The sequence below is a fragment of the Hoplias malabaricus genome, chromosome 5, assembly GCF_029633855.1.
Source record: "Hoplias malabaricus isolate fHopMal1 chromosome 5, fHopMal1.hap1, whole genome shotgun sequence".
Lineage (NCBI taxonomy): Eukaryota > Metazoa > Chordata > Actinopteri > Characiformes > Erythrinidae > Hoplias > Hoplias malabaricus.
The window spans coordinates 6,200,777-6,221,232 of NC_089804.1; the positions used below are offsets into that span (position 1 = coordinate 6,200,777).

General features: G+C 44.8%; 1 protein-coding gene across 1 annotated transcript; it reads right to left on the reverse strand.

The window, feature by feature from the left end:
- Positions 1 to 1,443: 1,443 nt before the first annotated feature.
- Positions 1,444 to 15,654, reverse strand: sars1 (seryl-tRNA synthetase 1). Its single transcript, XM_066671124.1, has 11 exons — positions 15,399 to 15,654; positions 12,409 to 12,479; positions 10,994 to 11,074; positions 10,573 to 10,731; positions 8,811 to 8,954; positions 8,046 to 8,201; positions 7,469 to 7,690; positions 6,556 to 6,685; positions 3,840 to 3,997; positions 3,600 to 3,729; positions 1,444 to 2,341 (listed from the first exon to the last, which is right to left on the reverse strand). The coding sequence occupies exons 1-11, from the start codon at positions 15,532 to 15,534 to the stop codon at positions 2,181 to 2,183; spliced, it is 1,548 nt and encodes a 515-aa protein (XP_066527221.1). The 5' UTR covers positions 15,535 to 15,654; the 3' UTR covers positions 1,444 to 2,180.
- Between the last annotated feature and the right edge of the window lie 4,802 nt (positions 15,655 to 20,456).

Genomic DNA, 20,456 nt, shown 5'->3' on the forward strand with positions numbered 1-20,456 from the left:
TTTCCTCCGGGTGACTGTCTGTGAGGACTGTGGTGTGTTCTCCCTGTGTCTGCGTGGGTTTCCTCCGGGTGACTTGTCTGTGAGGAGTGTGGTGTGTTCTCCCTGTGTCTGCGTGGGTTTCCTCCGGGTGAATGTCTGTGAGGAGTGTGGTGTGTTCTCCCTGTGTCTGCGTGGGTTTCCTCCGGGTGACTGTCTGTGAAGAGTGTGGTGTGTTCTCCCTGTGTCTGCGTGGGTTTCCTCCGGGTGACTGTCTGTGAAGAGTGTGGTGTGTTCTCCCTGTGTCTGCGTGGGTTTCCTCCGGGTGACTGTCTGTGAGGAGTGTGGTGTGTTCTCCCTGTATCTGCTTGGGTTTCCTCCGGCTGACTCTCTGTGAGAAGTGTGGTGTGTTCTCCCTGTGTCTGCTTGGGTTTCCTCTGGGTGACTGTCTGTGAGGAGTGTGGTGTGTTCTCCCTGTGTCTGTGTGGTTTTCCTCCGGGTGACTGTCTGTGAGGAGTGTGGTGTGTTCTCCGTGTCTGCGTGGGTTTCCTCCGGGTGAATGTCTGTGAGGAGTGTGGTGTGTTCTCCCTGTGTCTGCGTGGGTTTCCTCCGGGTGACTGTCTGTGAGGAGTGTGGTGTGTTCTCCCTGTGTCTGCGTGGGTTTCCTCCAGGTGATTGTCTGTGAGGAGTGTGGTGTGTTCTCCCTGTGTCTGTGTGGTTTTCCTCCGGGTGACTGTCTGTGAGGAGTGTGGTGTGTTCTCCCTGTGTCTGCGTGGGTTTCCTCCGGGTGACTGTGAGGAGTGTGGTGTGTTCTCCCTGTATCTGCTTGGGTTTCCTCCGGCTGACTCTCTGTGAGGAGTGTGGTGTGTTCTCCCTGTGTCTACTTGGGTTTCCTCCGGGTGACTGTCTGTGAGGAGTGTGGTGTGTTCTCCCTGTGTCTGCATGGGTTTCCTCCGGGTGACTGTCTGTGAGGAGTGTGGTGTGTTCTCCCTGTGTCTGCTTGGGTTCTTCCGGCTGACTGTCTGTGAGGAGTGTGGTGTGTTCTCTCTGTGTCTGCGTGGGTTTCCTCCGGGTGACTGTCTGTGAGGAGTGTGGTGTGTTCTCCCTGTGTCTGCTTGGGTTCTTCCGGGTGACAGTCTGTGAGGAGTGTGGTGTGTTCTCTCTGTGTCTGCTTGGGTTCTTCCGGCTGACTGTCTGTGAGGAGTGTGGTGTGTTCTCTCTGTGTCTGCGTGGGTTTCCTCCCACAGCCCAAAAACACACATTGGTAGGTGGATTGGCGACTCGTGTCCCTAGGTGTGAGTGTGAGTGAATGTGAAAGTGTGTGAAGCCTTGCAAAGAACTGGCACTCCCTCCAGTGTGTTTTCCTTCCTTACGCCCAGAAATTCCAGGCAGACTATGGATCCAGAGTGGCCCTGAACTGGATAAGTGGTAACAGACAATGAATGAACAGTGTAATTTATTGTTTCCATACCCATTTATTTTGGTTTACACCACAATTTTGATATCCATTACAAAGAATTCCAAGCAAGTACTGTACATAGGCCTACGTCATTGACATGGGTGAAAATCAGACCCTTTTTATTACGGTGACGTGACAAAGATGAAGATGAGAAACTTGTTGAAGGCAGATATAATCAAAGGCAGACAGGCTTTCCATGTGAAGTGTACCACCCAAGTCACAATGTGAGGTGTGTTCAAGTTTCTGTTTCTGTTTATTCAAGGTCAATTCGAGCCCCGTTCCTTCATTTTCATGAACATATCTTCACTGAGAGTACTATACGAATTCTTTGACTAGGTTTCCAGATTTCTCTTAAGGGACCCCTACGACAGAACTACAATATAAATATCATAAGCATGAAAAGTGTTTATTGCCATGCATGTTCCCTCTGTAAATTTCCTGAATTGTATCTTTAAGTTTATTTACAGAAAGTTATTTTCCCTTTTCAACAGATGCTCCCTGTCACAACCTGCATTCGGACGCCTGGTAATGAACACGGAAAGATGATTAGTAACAGTATTTGAATCCTCGGGTCTTCAGTCTGGCCCTTAACTCCAATAAAGAAACCATGAATGATATCACAGTGAGGTTTGAAGACGATGCCCCAGAGGGGTGGAGTAACAGGACATGATCCAGGTAAAGGAAACTGAGATTAAATGGCATATACGTGGACATGTCTAACAGTTACGGGTGTAGGTGCGTCTATTTATGAGTCGTTGACCGACATGTTCTCTACTTTGTCCTGTAGGTCAGGATCTTCAGCTTGATTCTTCTTTTTTTTGCCTCCCTCTTGTTGTTTCTTCTGCTTCTTGGACAGCTCTTGGTCAATAGGCGCTGGCTTCACAAACTTGATGATTTCAGTCAAGCCTAAAAACAAGATTGGTCAAACAAAGACTAACAATATCAAACTATATGGGTTTTCACATTTAGATACGAGTCAAAATTAACGTGTTAACACACACATGGGAATTTAATGCATACATTTTTTAAAAACTGGAATTAACAATTTTAGTCGCAGTCACACAGCTCCAGGGACCTGGAGGTTGTGGGTTCGATTCCTGCTCCGGGTGACTGTCTGTGAGGAGTGTGGTGTGTTCTCCCTGTGTCTGCGTGGGTTTCCTCCGGGTGACTTGTCTGTGAGGAGTGTGGTGTGTTCTCCCTGTGTCTGCGTGGGTTTCCTCCGGGTGACTTGTCTGTGAGGAGTGTGGTGTGTTCTCCCTGTGTCTGCGTGGGTTTCCTCCGGGTGACTTGTCTGTGAGGAGTGTGGTGTGTTCTCCCTGTGTCTGCGTGGGTTTCCTCCGGGTGACTTGTCTGTGAGGAGTGTGGTGTGTTCTCCCTGTGTCTGCGTGGGTTTCCTCCGGGTGACTTGTCTGTGAGGAGTGTGGTGTGTTCTCCCTGTGTCTGCGTGGGTTTCCTCCGGGTGACTTGTCTGTGAGGAGTGTGGTGTGTTCTCCCTGTGTCTGCGTGGGTTTCCTCCGGGTGACTTGTCTGTGAGGAGTGTGGTGTGTTCTCCCTGTGTCTGCGTGGGTTTCCTCCGGGTGACTGTCTGTGAGGAGTGTGGTGTGTTCTCCCTGTGTCTGCGTGGGTTTCCTCCGGGTGACTTGTCTGTGAGGAGTGTGGTGTGTTCTCTCTGTGTCTGCGTGGGTTTTCTCCGGGTGAATTTTTCTTTTTAAATCTTGTGTCCGATGTTAAATCTCTCCCTGAAACATTTCCTTAGCAAATTAAGAGCTTCAAATTCAAAAAACATGAAAACCACACTGTGATGTTATAATAAAGTAAAAAAGAACCATTACCTCTCGCCAGTTTGTCATGTATATCACACTACACATTTATCTCCCTCCCAAAAATACAAGTTGTGATTACTTTTTCCTTCAGTTATTCTTTTATTTTACATTTAAGTAACCATTATTAAAACCTCTGACCTAAGAAAGGACAAGGCGATTATTTGCACCAAAGCAATTTCAATCAAGGTCCTCAAGGCATCCCTCTAGAGAGGTATATTACTTAGGAGCTGCTTTTTCAGAGCCATACTACTATGGTCGCTTACATAAACACTCCCCTGGTCTAGGATACAATATAACAATTATCACATTGTTTTAGCAGTGTGTGCATGAAGACATCTCACCAGGAGGCATGAAATTCTTGAGTGGCTCAGGAATAATGATGCCTTCCTCCGTCTGGAAGTTTTCCAAGATGGCGCATATTACACGAGTTGTGGCACACATGGTTGCATTGAGCATGTGCACAAAATCAGCCTTAAATGAGAGAGATATGGCTTTTATCATATTTATACCATTTACCAGTATATTAAACAGAATGCTACACTGGGGGGCACTGTTTCATGGAAAAACAGCTATGGATTTACCTTGTCCATCATTTTCTTCGTCTGACCGTAGCGGATGCGAAGACGACGTGCCTGGTAGTCTGTGCAGTTGGAGCAGGAGACCAACTCCCTAAAGGCCTGAGATCCAGGGAACCACGCCTCCAGATCCAGCTTCTTACTAGCAGCATGGTTCAGGGCACCTACCAGAGATCAAAAGATACATCATTAGAATCTTTGACACAGCCTCAGCATCCTGGATGGCAAAATACTACCCATTTCCAGAAAAGTTGGGACGATGAACAACATGAAAATACAAACAGAATGCAGTAATGTGCAAATCATTTAAACCCCATGTTTAATTCAAAATAGAACAATAGCAATATTTCAAATATTGAAACTGGTATATGGGGCGGCATGGTGGTACAGCAGTTTAGTGTCGCAGTCACACAGCTCCAGGGACCAGGAGGTTGTGGGTTCGAGTCCCGCTCCAGGGTGACTGTCTGTGAGGAGTGTGGTGTGTTCTCTCTGTGTCTGTGTGGGTTTCCTCCGGGTGACTGTCTGTGAGGAGTGTGGTGTGTTCTCTCTGTGTCTGTGTGGGTTTCCTCCGGGTGACTGTCTGTGAGGAGTGTGGTGTGTTCTCTCTGTGTCTGTGTGGGTTTCCTCCGGGTGACTGTCTGTGAGGAGTGTGGTGTGTTCTCTCTGTGTCTGTGTGGGTTTCCTCCGGGTGACTGTCTGTGAGGAGTGTGGTGTGTTCTCTCTGTGTCTGTGTGGGTTTCCTCCGGGTGACTGTCTGTGAGGAGTGTGGTGTGTTCTCTCTGTGTCTGTGTGGGTTTCCTCCGGGTGACTGTCTGTGAGGAGTGTGGTGTGTTCTCCCTGTGTCTGTGTGGGTTTCCTCTGGGTGACTGTCTGTGAGAAGTGTGGTGTGTTCTCCCTGTGTCTGTGGGGGTTTCCTCTGGGTGCTCCGGTTTCCTCCCACAGTCCAAAAACACACGTTGGTAGGTGGACTGAAGACTCAAAAGTGTCCGTAGGTGTGAGTATGTGAGTGTGTGTGTTGGGGGTGTATTCCCGCCTTGCGCCCAATGATTCCAGGTAAGCTCTGGACCCACCGCGACCCTGAACTGGATAAAGGTTACAGACAATGAATGAATGAATGAATGAATGAAACTGGGATATTATTTTTGTTTTTAATATTTGTCCATTTTGAATTAGATGCCAGCAACACATTCCAAAAAGTTGTGACGGGGAACCATAGACGGGTAAAGTTGTGTAACGCTCATTGTGTAATGCTAATAAATACATAAATGAGGTTGATTGTCAATAGATCAGTGACATGACTGGGTTTTACAAGAGCATTTCAGTGAGGCAGAGTCTTTAGGAAATAAAGATGGGCAGGGATTCACCACTCTGTGAAAGTGGTATATGCAAACAGTGAAATAATTCAAGAATAATGTTTCTCAGCTTTCTCAACAAGGCCCAAAACAAGTATATGGCTGCGGTCTTGGGTCCCTCAGACAGCGTTAAATTAAAGACAGACATTTCTGTAATGGCCTCCTAAAGCCATACGTGAACACAGTTCATTGCTGTATCCAAAAAACGCAAGTTAAAACACACAAAGGCAAAGACAAAACCATATATTATCAGGACCCACTGCTGTATTAGAAACACTGCTGCCTTCTCTAGGCCCAAGCTCTTTTAAGACAGACTGCGTGGAAATGGAAAAATGTCCTATGGTCTAACATTAATATATGATATTAAAATGTAAAATTCTTTTTTAGAAATCATGGATGCTGCATCTTCTGGGCTAAAGAGGAGAGACACTATACGGCTTGTAATAAGTGTACATTTCAAAAGCCAGAATCCATGACGATGTGGAGGTGAATCCGTGAAGGCACTGTTAATGCTTAATGATATACACAGGTTTTGGTGCAACATGCTGTTATCCAAACAACGTTTTTCTGGGAAAGACTTGTTTATTTCATTAAGACAAGGCTCATTTGTATTCTGCATGAATTACAACAGCATGGCTCCTTAGAAAAAAAAATCTGGAGCTAAACTAGTCCAGACCTGACTGTGTATCATGAAAACACTATAATGGAGACCCAGAGAAACTGAGCAGCTGAAATCCTATAACAAGTAAAAATCGGATACCAGTTCACTTTCAAAATAATAGCGACTGGTCTCTTTAATTCCCAAACCTTTACAGCTTGTCATTAAAATAAGAAGGAATGCAACACAGTGGCAAATATGCCCCTGTCCCAGCTTTTTTGGAACGAGTTGCTGGTATCACATTTAAACTGGGCCAATTTTAAAAAACAAAAAATGTATACATATATTTTGCAAAAAATCCCAACTTCTTTGGAAATGGGGTGGTGAAATGTTTTATCTTAATATTAAAATGTTTATCCTTATGATGTGTAAACAAAGATAAAATAGGTCAATGACTTTTCACCTTGAAACAAAGGCAGACCGTTTGAGAGCTTGTTTACCCCTTGAATTTACGTAAGTTTCACATCTGGATCCATCTGGATGTACTTTGGCTGGACTTTATTAACACTTTTGAATTAAAATATGTTCCTAGTTTGTTGAGATGAAATCTGAAATTACTAATTTCCTAATTAAAAGCACATTAAGACAGCAAATAAACCTACAGCAAAAACGTTTTCACACTGATTAATTTCATGTGTATCAAGGGCAGTCAGAAATGGGGCAAGACTAAATTTTACGCAGATACAAAAGACACAGATCAAGAGACACTCACCCGAGACTATATTGACGATGCGGTAGGGGATTCCTAGTGACTGATAAAACTCCTCGGCGGTTCCTATCATCTCGTCAAACATCTCCCACGACTTGCCGTCATGAGGGGAGGCGTACACGAACTGTTCAATCTGCACAAGAAAAACAAGAAAAGAGATGTAATTCCAGGATCAGAAAAAGATGATAATACTGATATATCACCACTCAGGCAAACGCTTATAGGCCCCATCCACACTGTGTTGTGGCCTGTTCCCAGGAAAAGGTGTTAGATCACTGAAACTGGAGGTTTTTGAAAAACCAAGGTGATTTTTGTTGTCAGTCAAATCGTGTTTCAGAGTTTTTCGAAAATGATGATGTCACCCAGCGTGTTTCTGCCTGAAATTCAAATACCTCCTCACTCCCTACAGAGTGAAGTACATAAGTCATAAAACTACAACGTATACATTCAGATATCAGTCAATTTCAGATTCCCACATATGAATAAATCTAAGTTATTTATTAAAATTATATAATGCAGTAATTACACGTGTAGTGATTATGGAACAATTTGTGATTAAACCGCTGTGTTTCTCTCATGCTTCTTGGTGTTTTGATGTCTCTCTTTAAGAGGTACTATGGCTCCATACTGGACCTGTGTGATAAAAATTCAGGAAGAGAACCATGTGAACAGGGTCTTTAGGGTTTTTGTTTCTGGGTTCCCACCACAGTTGTAGAGTGTCATTCACTTTTACAGCACTCCCACCTCCAGAACTGACCTAGTGTGGTTTCTACAGTGCTGAGCCTGGAGTAGTAACAACAGAGGCTCTATTCTTTCTGTTACAGTGTTAGAGAAGATGTAATTTTAGCGTAAAAACACCACTTAGTGTTGCTTTTTTTGACTTTACAAGTTTAACAAGCGTCTTTTCTAAACACACCTTCTCAAACTGGTGAACCCTGAAGATACCACGAGTGTCTCGGCCATGGGAGCCCACTTCCTGTCTGAAGCAGGTAGACATGCCAGCAAACCGGATGGGAAGGTCCTCCGGCTTCAGCCATTCCTCTCTCAGGAAAGCTGCAATTGGCTGCTCAGAAGTGGCAATCAAATATTTCTCGTCCACTGAAGTGTCATCAGACTTCTCACTGCTCTTTCCGATCACCTGGGGAACATCAGGAAGTTGGTAAACGATTTGGACTCAAAGCTGACAGACGATAACAGGAGGCACTGGAGGATCACCTCAAATAATACAGACTCCACGAGGAGAGATTTGGACAAAGTTAAACACATTCACACACAGAGGATCACACTGGAGGAATGTGATTGGGTTTATTCTAATGGTGGGGGTTATTTGTTGTTTGTTTGTTTGTTTTTAGCAAATAAACACTCAGATAAATAGCTTTTTAAATCTCAATCTATAACCAAAAGTTTGATCGATTACCAAAACTTGATCGATTGATTGACTGAACAGTTCTGGCAACAGAAAAACCATCAAAGCAAAGGTTTAAGCTGCAGACCTTATACAGCTCCTCGTCAAACTGACTGAGCTGCGCGACTTCTTGCATGACTTCTTTCCGCATGAAGAAAGGTGTATAGAGGACAGTGTAGTTCTTGCTGTAGAGGATCCGCAGGGCGTAGTTGATCAAAGCCTGCTCCAGGAAAACCAGAGGTCCCTAAAGAAAAGCACAAGTGTCAGTAAACAAAGAGAAAGAGTGCCAACAGCTTTCAACTTAATGTGGTCAATATGCGAGCACAGTCATGTAAACATCGATTTATGCTTTTGGTTTCCTGTTGTGATCCAATGCCCGTCTGGGCCTAAAGCAATGGCTTTGAACCTGTCTCGTCCAAACAAATTAAGCTTTCAAAAGCATGTCAGAGTTATTATTTATGATTTGTTTCAGCCAGGAAATAAAGGCAATAAAAACAGTCTGGAAGCATTACATTAAAGCTGTATGTAAACCACGTGCTGCCCAGATAAGGACATTTTACTGGGTGTAAAAATGCCCTTCTGTTAGCTAAGCACAACTGAGTTGGCCTTGGGTTGTACAAGTCCCTGCATGAACGCTACTGTATGATCCGCAACTGAAATGCGCTGTCTCTTTCCAGTCAGTCAATGCCTATATCATGTTGGTACCCTGCAAATAAGAAACACATGTTCTGGGTTGATGAAAAACAGCGTCCACGAAGCATGTGGCGTGTGCTTCTTTAACAAAAGAAGCTCCTAAAGATACATGAACTACACTGAACAAAAACAAAGCCTGTATATTTAGCCGTAAACCAACCTTCAGGAAATATCCCCTGCTGCCAGCGACGATGGCACCCTTCTCTCCTTCGTAGCCATCGACCATGACCACCAGGTCCACGTGAGAGTACTTCTTCTGCACTGTGCAGTCGCCCCAGGTGCGCTCAACCTTGTTGTCATTGTCCTTGGGGGAAAGAAGCTCAAATCAATGAAACCGATCAGCAAGCATCTGAAGTCAAACTGTGGCCTTTTGGCTTGATACATCCTCAGAAGATTTTTATTATTTTTTTATTATTAATTTCTTGAAGCAACAACAAATAAAGCTACAGAAGTCTACACTGGACGTGAAACAGTCTGAAAAGAGTGTGTGTAGTTTCTACACTTGTCAGCCATAACATTATGACCATCTCCTAGTTTCTACACGTACTGTCCATTCTCTGTAGTTCCACAATCACAGACTTTAGTCTATCCAGCCGACTGTCCGAGCTACTGTCTCTGACTCTACATCTACAAGGTGGACCAACGAGGGAGGAGTGTCTCACAGAGTGGACAGAGAGTGGACACAGGGTTTAAAAACTCCAGCAGCACTGCTGTGTCTGATCCACACACTAACACACCACCACCACGTCAGTGTCACTGCAGCACTGAGAATGATCCACCACCACATCACACCTGCTTTGTGGGGGTCCTGAGCGCTGGAGAGCAGGGTGAAATGGGAAGAATAAAGTATGCAGAGCAACAAATGGACTACAGTCTGTAATTATAAAAGTACAAAGTGCTCCAGTGGACAGCGGAGGTGAGAGGCTGGACAGTGAGTGTAGAAACAAGATGGTGGTCATAATTTTATGGACGTTGTGTAAAATAGAAGCAGACATCAGTCAGTAAATACATCAACAATTAATTAATAACTCTTAGTTAGAGACTAACTCTTAGTAGAGACTAAGGATGAAGGCCTTCGTGGTGAAACAAGTCCAAGCAATGAGGCAACTGTAGCACATGTACACACTCGCTCACTGTGAACTGTGAACTGAATTTCATTCTCAGTTCATGTAGTGAATTCATTTCCATTTACAGCTCAAAAGTGTTCTTTCTCTGAACTCATTTAAAGAGTCAAATAGAACTCTCTCTCTCTCTCTCATATACACACACCTCCTGTTCCTGTTGTACACCTCCTACCACACTAAATCACTCCACGTTTGAGCCAGGAGCTGCGCTGTAGTGTTACATTTCTCCATTAAAGCTTCTGTGTTTGAGGCTAAAGCTCTTCTTGAAGCTTCGAATCAGCAGTTTACACGACTATCATTCAAAATCATCAAAACTACACTGAGAAATGATGAGAAACTGAGAAAATAACGGTTTCCTCTCAGCAGTTTGTCTCACACTGCACACTACGCTTTTATCTCCCTCCCAAACACAAAAGGAAGTACTAGTCTTTAACTCAAGATTTGAGATTATAAATGCTTTAACAGATAGACACTAAGGGTAAATATAAATCCACTGTGGCTCTTACATTGATTCTTTAGTTTTACATTTAAATAATAAACAAAATCTTCAGCGTTAAAAAGAAACAATGCAAATTGTGCGACTAAATCTTTTTTTAATCATTGGACAGCACTATTATTTACACTGGATTTTTAAAAGAAATAATCATCAGAGATTGGGATTTTAGAAAAACTCTGACAAACTCTGACCTTCAGAAGGTAGATTACTGTGGTGGATGTAAACACACTCAATGTGGATAAACAAAGCCAAACTCTCCGGTCATTGCTAATGCCACCATGCGACTGGTAGGAGACCCTCACCTCATCGTTGCTGATAGGAACAGAGGGGTGCAGGAGGTTGCCGATTTCTCTCAGATACTCAAAGCGTTCTCCCTCCAGCTTTAACCTCTCGCCGTCTGTTTTCTGAATCGCTTCGTCCACCAACGCACGCACCTTCTTAATCTGAGTCACTGTCAGGGCCTGGCACACAACGGAGAAAAGCACGAGATGCACACAATGGACAGAGGAGCGTTAAACACAGACAGCTGCACACATCCTGAGAACATTGTTGTTGTTGTGTAGTTCATCAGTTAATATTAATAATGTTTGGCACCTTTCAACAGAAACAGCTCCACATACAAATGGTTGCCATGTGTTAACGTTTCATCAAATGACAACTTTATAAACACTAAGTGGGGAAAAAGCATAAATATATTTGGTGTCAGCTCTGAACACGTCTCACCGATAACGTATCTGCAGTGAGAGCCTCCAGGTTCTGTGCTTCTTCTGGCAGCGTCTCATCGTCCCCAACTGGCTCCTTCTTCTGCTCAGGGCAAAAAAATCAGCGGAATATCTAATTACAACAATAATAAACACAGACTAATAACCAAGCAGACAGTGCAGAGACAGCCACATCCACACACTCCAAACAAAGCATGTTATACACGAGAAACCCATGTTGCCTAAACACCAGCCAGAACCTTCTCCTGGAAAATAATGCCTGCAGGGTCTGTTAGATACCGCTCTACGTTTTCCAGAGCATTTTTACTGGTCCGTTCATTATGGCATATTTTACACAGTGTGAAGGACAGCTGCTGTGTTCAGATGATTTTTTTAATAATGGGTTTAAATGGAGATACATGTTTTTGATTGGACAGCACCAATTTAAGCACCATTTTTAAAATGGTGTTTCTAATACGTCACTCCAAACTCTAAAGTCAGTGTTTTACATTTGAAAAAGCTCATGTGCCTTGTTTATAACTCACTAACACCCTGACATTTCACCCTGAGGAAACCCACGCAGACACAGAGAGAACACACCACACTCTTCACAGACAGTCACCCTGAGGAAACCAGCTGTGTGCAGCTGTGTGACTGCAACATTAACCTGCTGCGCCACCGTGTCGCCTTTTAACCGGCTATATTTATCATAAAAATTAATCACTTTAACATTTATTTTATTGCAATATTTCGGCCTGTCGGTCAATATATCGTACTGATATCGTTTAAAAAGATATTAAATACATTTTAAGATTATTTTACGTCACTAACATAATGCCAATATAATAACAATGCAGTTACAATGCTTTAAAGTTCAATAAAATATTAGTTAAATATATGTAGGTATTGCAGTCTTAAACGTGAATGAATAAAACTAAAGTACTGATATAAAACCCCAGATTTCAAACAAATCAATGTAATGGCACCAAAACAGGGTCCAGATGAAATCAGAGAACAGAGCAAAGTGGGTTGTTATAACACTGATGTTTATGTTATTTACTTATTACTTACAGTAAATTATTCAGTTAACTGTAAACAAACAGTAAAGACAAAGGGCAAACATTACTGAGTAAATGTCCACATAATGTATGATGTCAATAATCTAAATATTGCCACTGGCCTGGCCATTGTATATTCTTAATAATAATCTTTTTAATCTGTGTTTTTCTGTGTGATATCACAATGAATATCGTTACCGGTTCTGGTGGACGATCAGTGTCCTTCCTCGTGTCATTTTGATTAAACTGAACAACTGAGGATGTGTAAAACCGTCCACTGCCAGGATCTAACCTGTGAGACTGTGTTCGGATCACCACAGAGATACATATATAATACAAGACATTTCAAATGTTTAATACATAAAATGTGACTTCATACCTTCATTTTCTCACCGATGGACTTGCTGCATAAATTCTTTGCCTTGTTGAGGTTGTCGGCGGTGAAGCGGCCTGGCGGAGGAAGAGAAAACAAACGGTTGATTGGCCACAGTCCATTTTTAACCCTATTCTCAGCAGTGGTTACTGGTCTCTACAGCATCTGCTCACATTTTAAAGTGTTTTCTCGGCCTCTCTCACACTGTGGCAGTGGATTACACTGGAGCAGATTAAACTCCCACACTGTTGTTTATGTGAACACACTTTTAATAGAGATGTCCATGAATAGTCGAGTCCTCGGTTTCCTGACAGAGGACCACTGTATGGACATTATTAAAACTGCTTTGATCGGAGAACTACAAACGTTATGATTTCTTCAGTAAATAAGACCACTCTGACATTCACAACACGATCTAATGTAAGGAATGCTTTCATTGTACTGTGTTAAGTTTAATGAGGGGGTTAATATTCATTTCTAAAAATCCATATCGTGAAAGTGGTGCTATTCTGACTTGTTTACAGAATGACGTCATGGAGTTACGTACAGCAACAAGTAGACAACAAAACAACAAAAAGAGTTTGTTTTGGAGGAGGTTCAGTTACAAAATATCAGATGTACAATAAACCAAGGTAACTGTAAGATACGGGGAAACATTAAAAATCTGTGTCACAGCCTCAAGCAGAAGCACCCAGCTGAGCACCAGAAAAGAAAAAGAAAATGTCTCGAGAAGAGCTCAGCAGCCAATGTGAGCTCTAACCGAAGCTGAGAGACGACACTGACTCAGCAGAGCATCTATTTTCCATTTGTTTTTTTATTTACCATGAAGCGTTATGTCTTTCTGTTGTTTGTTTGTTTGTTTTTTTAAAGTCTATTGTTTATTTACATGCAATACATTTACTGCACTTAGGTTTGTCGTAGGTTCAATTTTTACAGTAATTATGTTATACAAAAATCATATTCTTGGTAAGTTACTGTTGTTTACAGGTAGTTCACGGTTTGTTTGTTCCTACTGAATGGTTTCAACTGCTATTCATTCATTCATTGTCTGTAACCCTTATCCAGTTCAGGGTCGCGGTGGGTCCAGAGCCTACCTTAGAATCACAAGGTGCAAGACAGGAATACAACCTGGAGAGGGCGCCAGTCCTTCACAGAGCAACACACACACACTCATACACTCACACCTAGGGACACTTTTGAGTCGCCAATCCACCTACCAATGTGTATTTTTGGACTGTGGAAGGAAACCGGAGCACCCGGAGGAAACCCACACAGACACAGGGAGAACACACCACACTCCTCACAGACAGTCACCCAGAGGAAACCCACACAGACACAGGGAGAACACACCACACTCTTCACAGACAGTCACCCAGAGGAAACCCACACAGACACAGGGAGAACACACCACACTCCTCACAGACAGTCACCCGGAGGAAACCCACACAGACACAGAGAGAACACACCACACTCCTCACAGACAGTCACCCGGAGGAAACCCACACAGACACAGGGAGAACACACCACACTCCTCACAGACAGTCACCCGGAGGAAACCCACACAGACACAGGGAGAACACACCACACTCCTCACAGACAGTCACCAGGAGGAAACCCACGCAGACACAGAGAGAACACACCACACTCCTCACAGACAGTCACCCCGAGGAAACCCACACAGACACAGGGAGAACACACCACACTCCTCACAGACAGTAACCCGGAGCAGGACTCGAACCCACAACCTCCAAGCCCCTGGACCTGTGTGACTGCGACACTACCTGCTGCGCCACCATGCCGCCATTTAAACTGCTATATTTATCATAAAAATGAATCACTTTGACATTTATTTTATTGCAATATTTCGGCCTGTCTGTCGATATATCATACTGATATCATTTAAAATGATATTAAATACATTTTGAGATTATTTTACGTCATTAACATAATGCCAATATAATAACAATGCAATTACAATCCTTTAAAGTCCAATAAAATATTAGTTAAATATATGTAGGTATTGCAGTGTTAAACGTGAATGAATAAAACTAAAGTAAAATAACTGATTTCAAACAAATCACTGTAATGGCACCAAGACAAAGCAGGTTGTTATAACACTGATGTTTATACAATTTACTCATTATTTACAGTAAATTATTCAGTTAACTGTAAACAAACAGTAAAGACAAAGGGCAAACATTACTGAGTAGATGTCCACATAATGTACAATAAGTCAATAATCTAAATATTGCCACTGGCCTGGCCATTGTATATTCTTAATAATCATATTTTTTTAATCTGTGTTTTTCTGTGTGATATCACAATGAATATCGTTATCGCGATAATACCCTTAAATATCGTGATATAATTTTAGCGCCATACCGCCCACCCTTAATTGAGATTTTAATTGTAAAATATATAGGGATTAAACAGCTCAAAAGAGGAGTTGTGTCAATGGAAATCTGACTTTTGAAATTCACATCAACTGTCAAAGCAAGGAGCAGAAAAAAAAGAGTGACACATTATTTTACCTTCATCCTAAAAAGATTGCATCAGATTGCACGGGGACTGCTGACGACATTACAATGGGACAAGTGTTAGCTACACGCCCTACTCTTCCAGATGGCAGCTATTGTTTATTCTTTAATATAACCATATTTATAAAAAAAAGCCCATGTTCCCGACAGTAAAATGTGCTTCATACGCGAACCAGAAAAACACCCAGCCGTAAACGACTCTTATTATTGGAGCTGTCAGCGATGCTAACCCGTTAGCATGCTAAGCCGGTACACGTCTCTATGGGAAAGTGACAGTTAATACTGGACCACCAACACGGATAATAGTGGTTCCTAATTGATTTCGACTGTTTGTACTCATAACACACACACACGGGTCTCGAGTATTGAAGCCTGGAACTCTGAAACCACCTCCAGCTAACGTTATTTCACTGATCCAAGCTAACCATGAGGGAAAGCATCGAGCACTGCGGCACTCACACTTCCTCCACTCCGTGTCGGTCTGAACCAGCTTATCCACAAGAGACACATCTTTAAATCTCTTCCTCTGGGTCTCCCTCACAATCCCCGGATCGCCGCCTTTGTCCTTCCGAAACAGGTCCAGATCCAGCACCATGATGCTACGCTGTGAATGAATGCGGACGCCTTGCAGCAGAGAGAAAGAGGGAGAGATGGGAACTGCTCTCAGTCAGCGCCCAGAAGTACATATCTCTGCAGGCCGGAGGCCCGCAAGTGGGAGGGGCGTACGCAGCAAGTGGACAGAAACCAGCAAGTGGGGAGCTAGATTGTTTTGTGGGAAGGCGAATGTAGGAAAAGCAGCCTTTGTGATTTGAAAAAACGGGCATAGTTTATCTCCAACAGAACTAGGTACCCTTCACTAGTTATAGTTTAAAACATCAGGTTTCAGTGAAAACGAAATACATAGCACTCCTGATATTTTAATGAGATATTTGTGTTAATCTGATTATGGGGTGAACTGCAGACTTATGAAATCCACTAGGTCTCTCATGTCTACAATCATTATTTTAATGTGATTACAGAACTATAGGACTGTGTTATTTGTTTTGTACTCAGCACAGTATCGGATTATAATCAGTTTAAATGTGTAAACCCTTAAGAAACACTATAGAAAATGGTCCACTATTGAAATGAATATTTAAAGCAGCTCCTTTCCGTTAATGGCCATGGGAGAAATGGTGCTAATAACTTACAAATAATTATAATATTCAGTAAACCTACCATGAGCACTCAGTCATAGTGGGTGTGTATGACACTAGAGTCAGTGCCTGTAGCTACAAGTGAGGTGAACTTAGTAAAGTGGAAGTTCACTGTAATTTAGTTATGGTTTAATGATTTCCAAAATAGTGGTGCAACCTTTCAGGAAATTTGGCTCAACTTAAAACTAAGAATATAAACAGACGTTCAGAGAAGTTCACTGTACTTCATCTAGTTCCTTTACATGGTTTTAAATGATTCTTTATAGAAGTATGTCCTTGTTGTAGAGTATTATGTATTACTCTTTACGCTCAGATGATCACACACGCTTTGATTTGGTATCAGAACCAGGTCCTGGAACATCCTACTCACAAAATTAGTTGAATCAAGTTTGTTTGAACAGGGAGAATAGGATCAGAATTGGATAACACTGGCTTAGACTGTCAGAAAGACTCCCTTTATTGTTACCTGGATTGTGCATGTGAATTTGTAAAAGGACTATCATTCATTCATTCATCCATTCATTCATTGTCTGAAACTGCTTATCCAAGTCAGGGTCGCGGTGGGTTCAGTCCAGAGCCTAAATGGAGTCACTGGGTGCAAGGTAGCAACACACCAGTCCCTCACAGGACGACACAGACACACACACACACACACACACACACACACACATTCACTCACACCTATGGACAGTTTTGAGTCACCAATCCACATACCAACGTGCGTTTTTGGACAGTGGGAGGAAACCGGTGCACCCGGAGGAAACCCACGCAGACACAGGGAGAACACACCACACTCCTCACAGACAGTCACCCGGAGGAAACCCACGCAGACACAGGGAGAACACACCACACTCCTCACAGACAGTCACCCGGAGGAAACCCACGCAGACACAGAGAGAACACACCACACTCCTCACAGACAGTCACCCGGAGGAAATCCACACAGACACAGGGAGAACACACCACACTCCTCACAGACAGTCACCCGGAGGAAACCCACGCAGACACAGGGAGAACACACCACACTCCTCACAGACAGTCACCCAGAGGAACCCCACGCAGACACAGGGATAACACATCACACTCCTCACAGACAGTCACCCGGAGGAAACCCACGCAGACACAGGGAGAAAACACCACACTCCTCACAGACAGTCACCCGGAGGAACCCCACGCAGACACAGGGAGAACACACCACACTCCTCACAGACAGTCACCTGGAGGAAACCCACGCAGACACAGGGATAACACATCACACTCCTCACAGACAGTCACCCGGAGGAACCCCACGCAGACACAGGGAGAACACACCACACTCCTCACAGACAGTCACCGGGAGGAAACCCACGCAGACACAGGGATAACACATCACACTCCTCACAGACAGTCACCCGGAGGAAACCCACGCAGACACAGGGATAACACACCACACTCCTCACAGACAGTCACCCAGAGGAACCCCACGCAGACACAGGGAGAACACATCACACTCCTCACAGACAGTCACCGGGAGGAAACCCACGCAGACACAGGGATAACACATCACACTCCTCACAGACAGTCACCTGGAGGAAACCCACGCAGACACAGGGATAACACACCACACTCCTCACAGACAGTCACCCGGAGGAAACCCACGCAGACACAGGGATAACACACCACACTCCTCACAGACAGTCACCCAGAGGAACCCCACGCAGACACAGGGAGAACACATCACACTCCTCACAGACAGTCACCCGGAGGAAACCCACGCAGACACAGGGATAACACATCACACTCCTCACAGACAGTCACCTGGAGGAAACCCACGCAGACACAGGGATAACACACCACACTCCTCACAGACAGTCACCCGGAGGAAACCCACGCAGACACAGGGATAACACACCACACTCCTCACAGACAGTCACCCGGAGGAAACCCACGCAGACACAGGGAGAACACACCACACTCCTCACAGACAGTCACCCAGAGGAACCCCCCGCAGACACAGGGATAACACATCACACTCCTCACAGACAGTCACCCGGAGGAAACCCACGCAGACACAGGGAGAAAACACCACACTCCTCACAGACAGTCACCCGGAGGAACCCCACGCAGACACAGGGAGAACACACCACACTCCTCACAGACAGTCACCTGGAGGAAACCCACGCAGACACAGGGATAACACACCACACTCCTCACAGACAGTCACCTGGAGGAAACCCACGCAGACACAGGGATAACACACCACAATCCTCACAGACAGTCACCCAGAGGAACCCCACGCAGACACAGGGAGAACACATCACACTCCTCACAGACAGTCACCCGGAGGAAACCCACGCAGACACAGGGATAACACATCACACTCCTCACAGACAGTCACCCGGAGGAAACCCACGCAGACACAGGGAGAACACATCACACTCCTCACAGACAGTCACCCGGAGGAAACCCACGCAGACACAGGGATAACACATCACACTCCTCACAGACAGTCACCCGGAGGAAACACACGCAGACACAGGGAGAACACATCACACTCCTCACAGACAGTCACCCGGAGGAAACCCACGCAGACACAGGGAGAACACATCACACTCCTCACAGACAGTCACCCGGAGGAAACCCACACAGACACAGGCAGAACACACCACACTCCTCACAGACAGTCACCCGGAGGAAACCCACGCAGACACAGAGAGAACACACCACACTCCTCACAGTCAGTCACCCGGAGGAAACCCACGCAGACACAGAGAGAACACACCACACTCCTCACAGTCAGTCACCCGGAGGAAACCCACGCAGACACAGAGAGAACACACCACACTCCTCACAGACAGTCACCCGGAGCAAACCCACGCAGACACAGGGAGAACAAATCAATGTAATGGCATTAAAACAGGGTCCAGATGAAATCAGAGAACAGAGCAAAGTTGGTTGTTATAACACTGATGTTTATGCAATACTCATTATTTACAGTAAACTATTCAGTTAACTGTAAACAAACAGTAAAGAAAAAGGGCAAACATTACTGAGAAATGTCCATATAATGTACGATAAGTCAATAATCTAAATATTGCCACTGGAACCTGGCCATTGTATATTCTTAATAATAATATTTTTAATCTGTGTTTTTCTGTGTCATATCACAATGAATATCGTTACCGCGGTAATACCCTTAAATACCGTGATATAATTTTAGCGCCATACCGCACACCCTTAATTGAGATTTTAATTGTAAAGTATAAAGGGATTAAACAGCTCAATAGAGGAGTTCTGACTTCAGGCAACCTACCAACGTGCGTTTTTGGACAGTGGGAGGAAACCAGAGCACAGGGAGGAAACCCACACAGACACAGAGAGAACACACCACACTCCTCACAGACAGTCACCCGGAGGAAAGCCACGCAGACACAGGGAGAACACACCACACTCCTCACAGACAGTCACCCGGAGGAAACCCATGCAGACACAGGGAGAACACACCACACTCCTCACAGACAGTCACCCGGAGGAAACCCACGCAGACACAGGGAGAACACACCACACTCCTCACAGACAGTCACCCGGAGGAAACCCACGCAGACACAGGGAGAACACACCACACTCCTCACAGACAGTCACCCGGAGAAAACCCACGCAGACACAGGGAGAACACACCACACTCCTCACAGACAGTCACCCGGAGGAAACCCACACAGACACAGGGAGAACACATCACACTCCTCACAGCCAGTCACCCGGAGGAAACCCACGCAGACACAGGGAGAACACACCACACTCCTCACAGACAGTCACCCGGAGGAAACCCACGCAGACACAGGGAGAACACATCACACTCCTCACAGACAGTCACCCGGAGGAAACCCACGCAGACACAGGGAGAACACACCACACTCCTCACAGACAGTCACCCGGAGAAAACCCACGCAGACACAGGGAGAACACACCACACTCCTCACAGACAGTCACCCGGAGGAAACCCACACAGACACAGGGAGAACACATCACACTCCTCACAGCCAGTCACCCGGAGGAAACCCACGCAGACACAGGGAGAACACACCACACTCCTCACAGACAGTCACCCGGAGGAAACCCACGCAGACACAGGGAGAACACATCACACTCCTCACAGCCAGTCACCCGGAGGAAACCCACGCAGACACAGGGAGAACACACCACACTCCTCACAGACAGTCACCCGGAGGAAACCCACGCAGACACAGGGAGAACACACCACACTCCTCACAGACAGTCACCCGGAGGAAACCCACGCAGACACGGAGAACACACCACACTCCTCACAGACAGTCACCCGGAG

Bases quoted from the DNA above. Each gene is read 5' to 3' on its own strand.
- sars1 (XM_066671124.1), bottom strand. From the start codon at position 15,534: ATGGTGCTGGATCTGGACCTGTTTCGGAAGGACAAAGGCGGCGATCCG. The intron at 11,075-12,408 runs GTATGAAGTCAC...TGCCCTGAGCAG, and splicing joins CCATCGGTGAGAAAATGAAG to AAGAAGGAGCCAGTTGGGGA. The intron at 8,955-10,572 runs GTGAGGGTCTCC...CTTTCCCCCAAG, and splicing joins TTCCTATCAGCAACGATGAG to GACAATGACAACAAGGTTGA.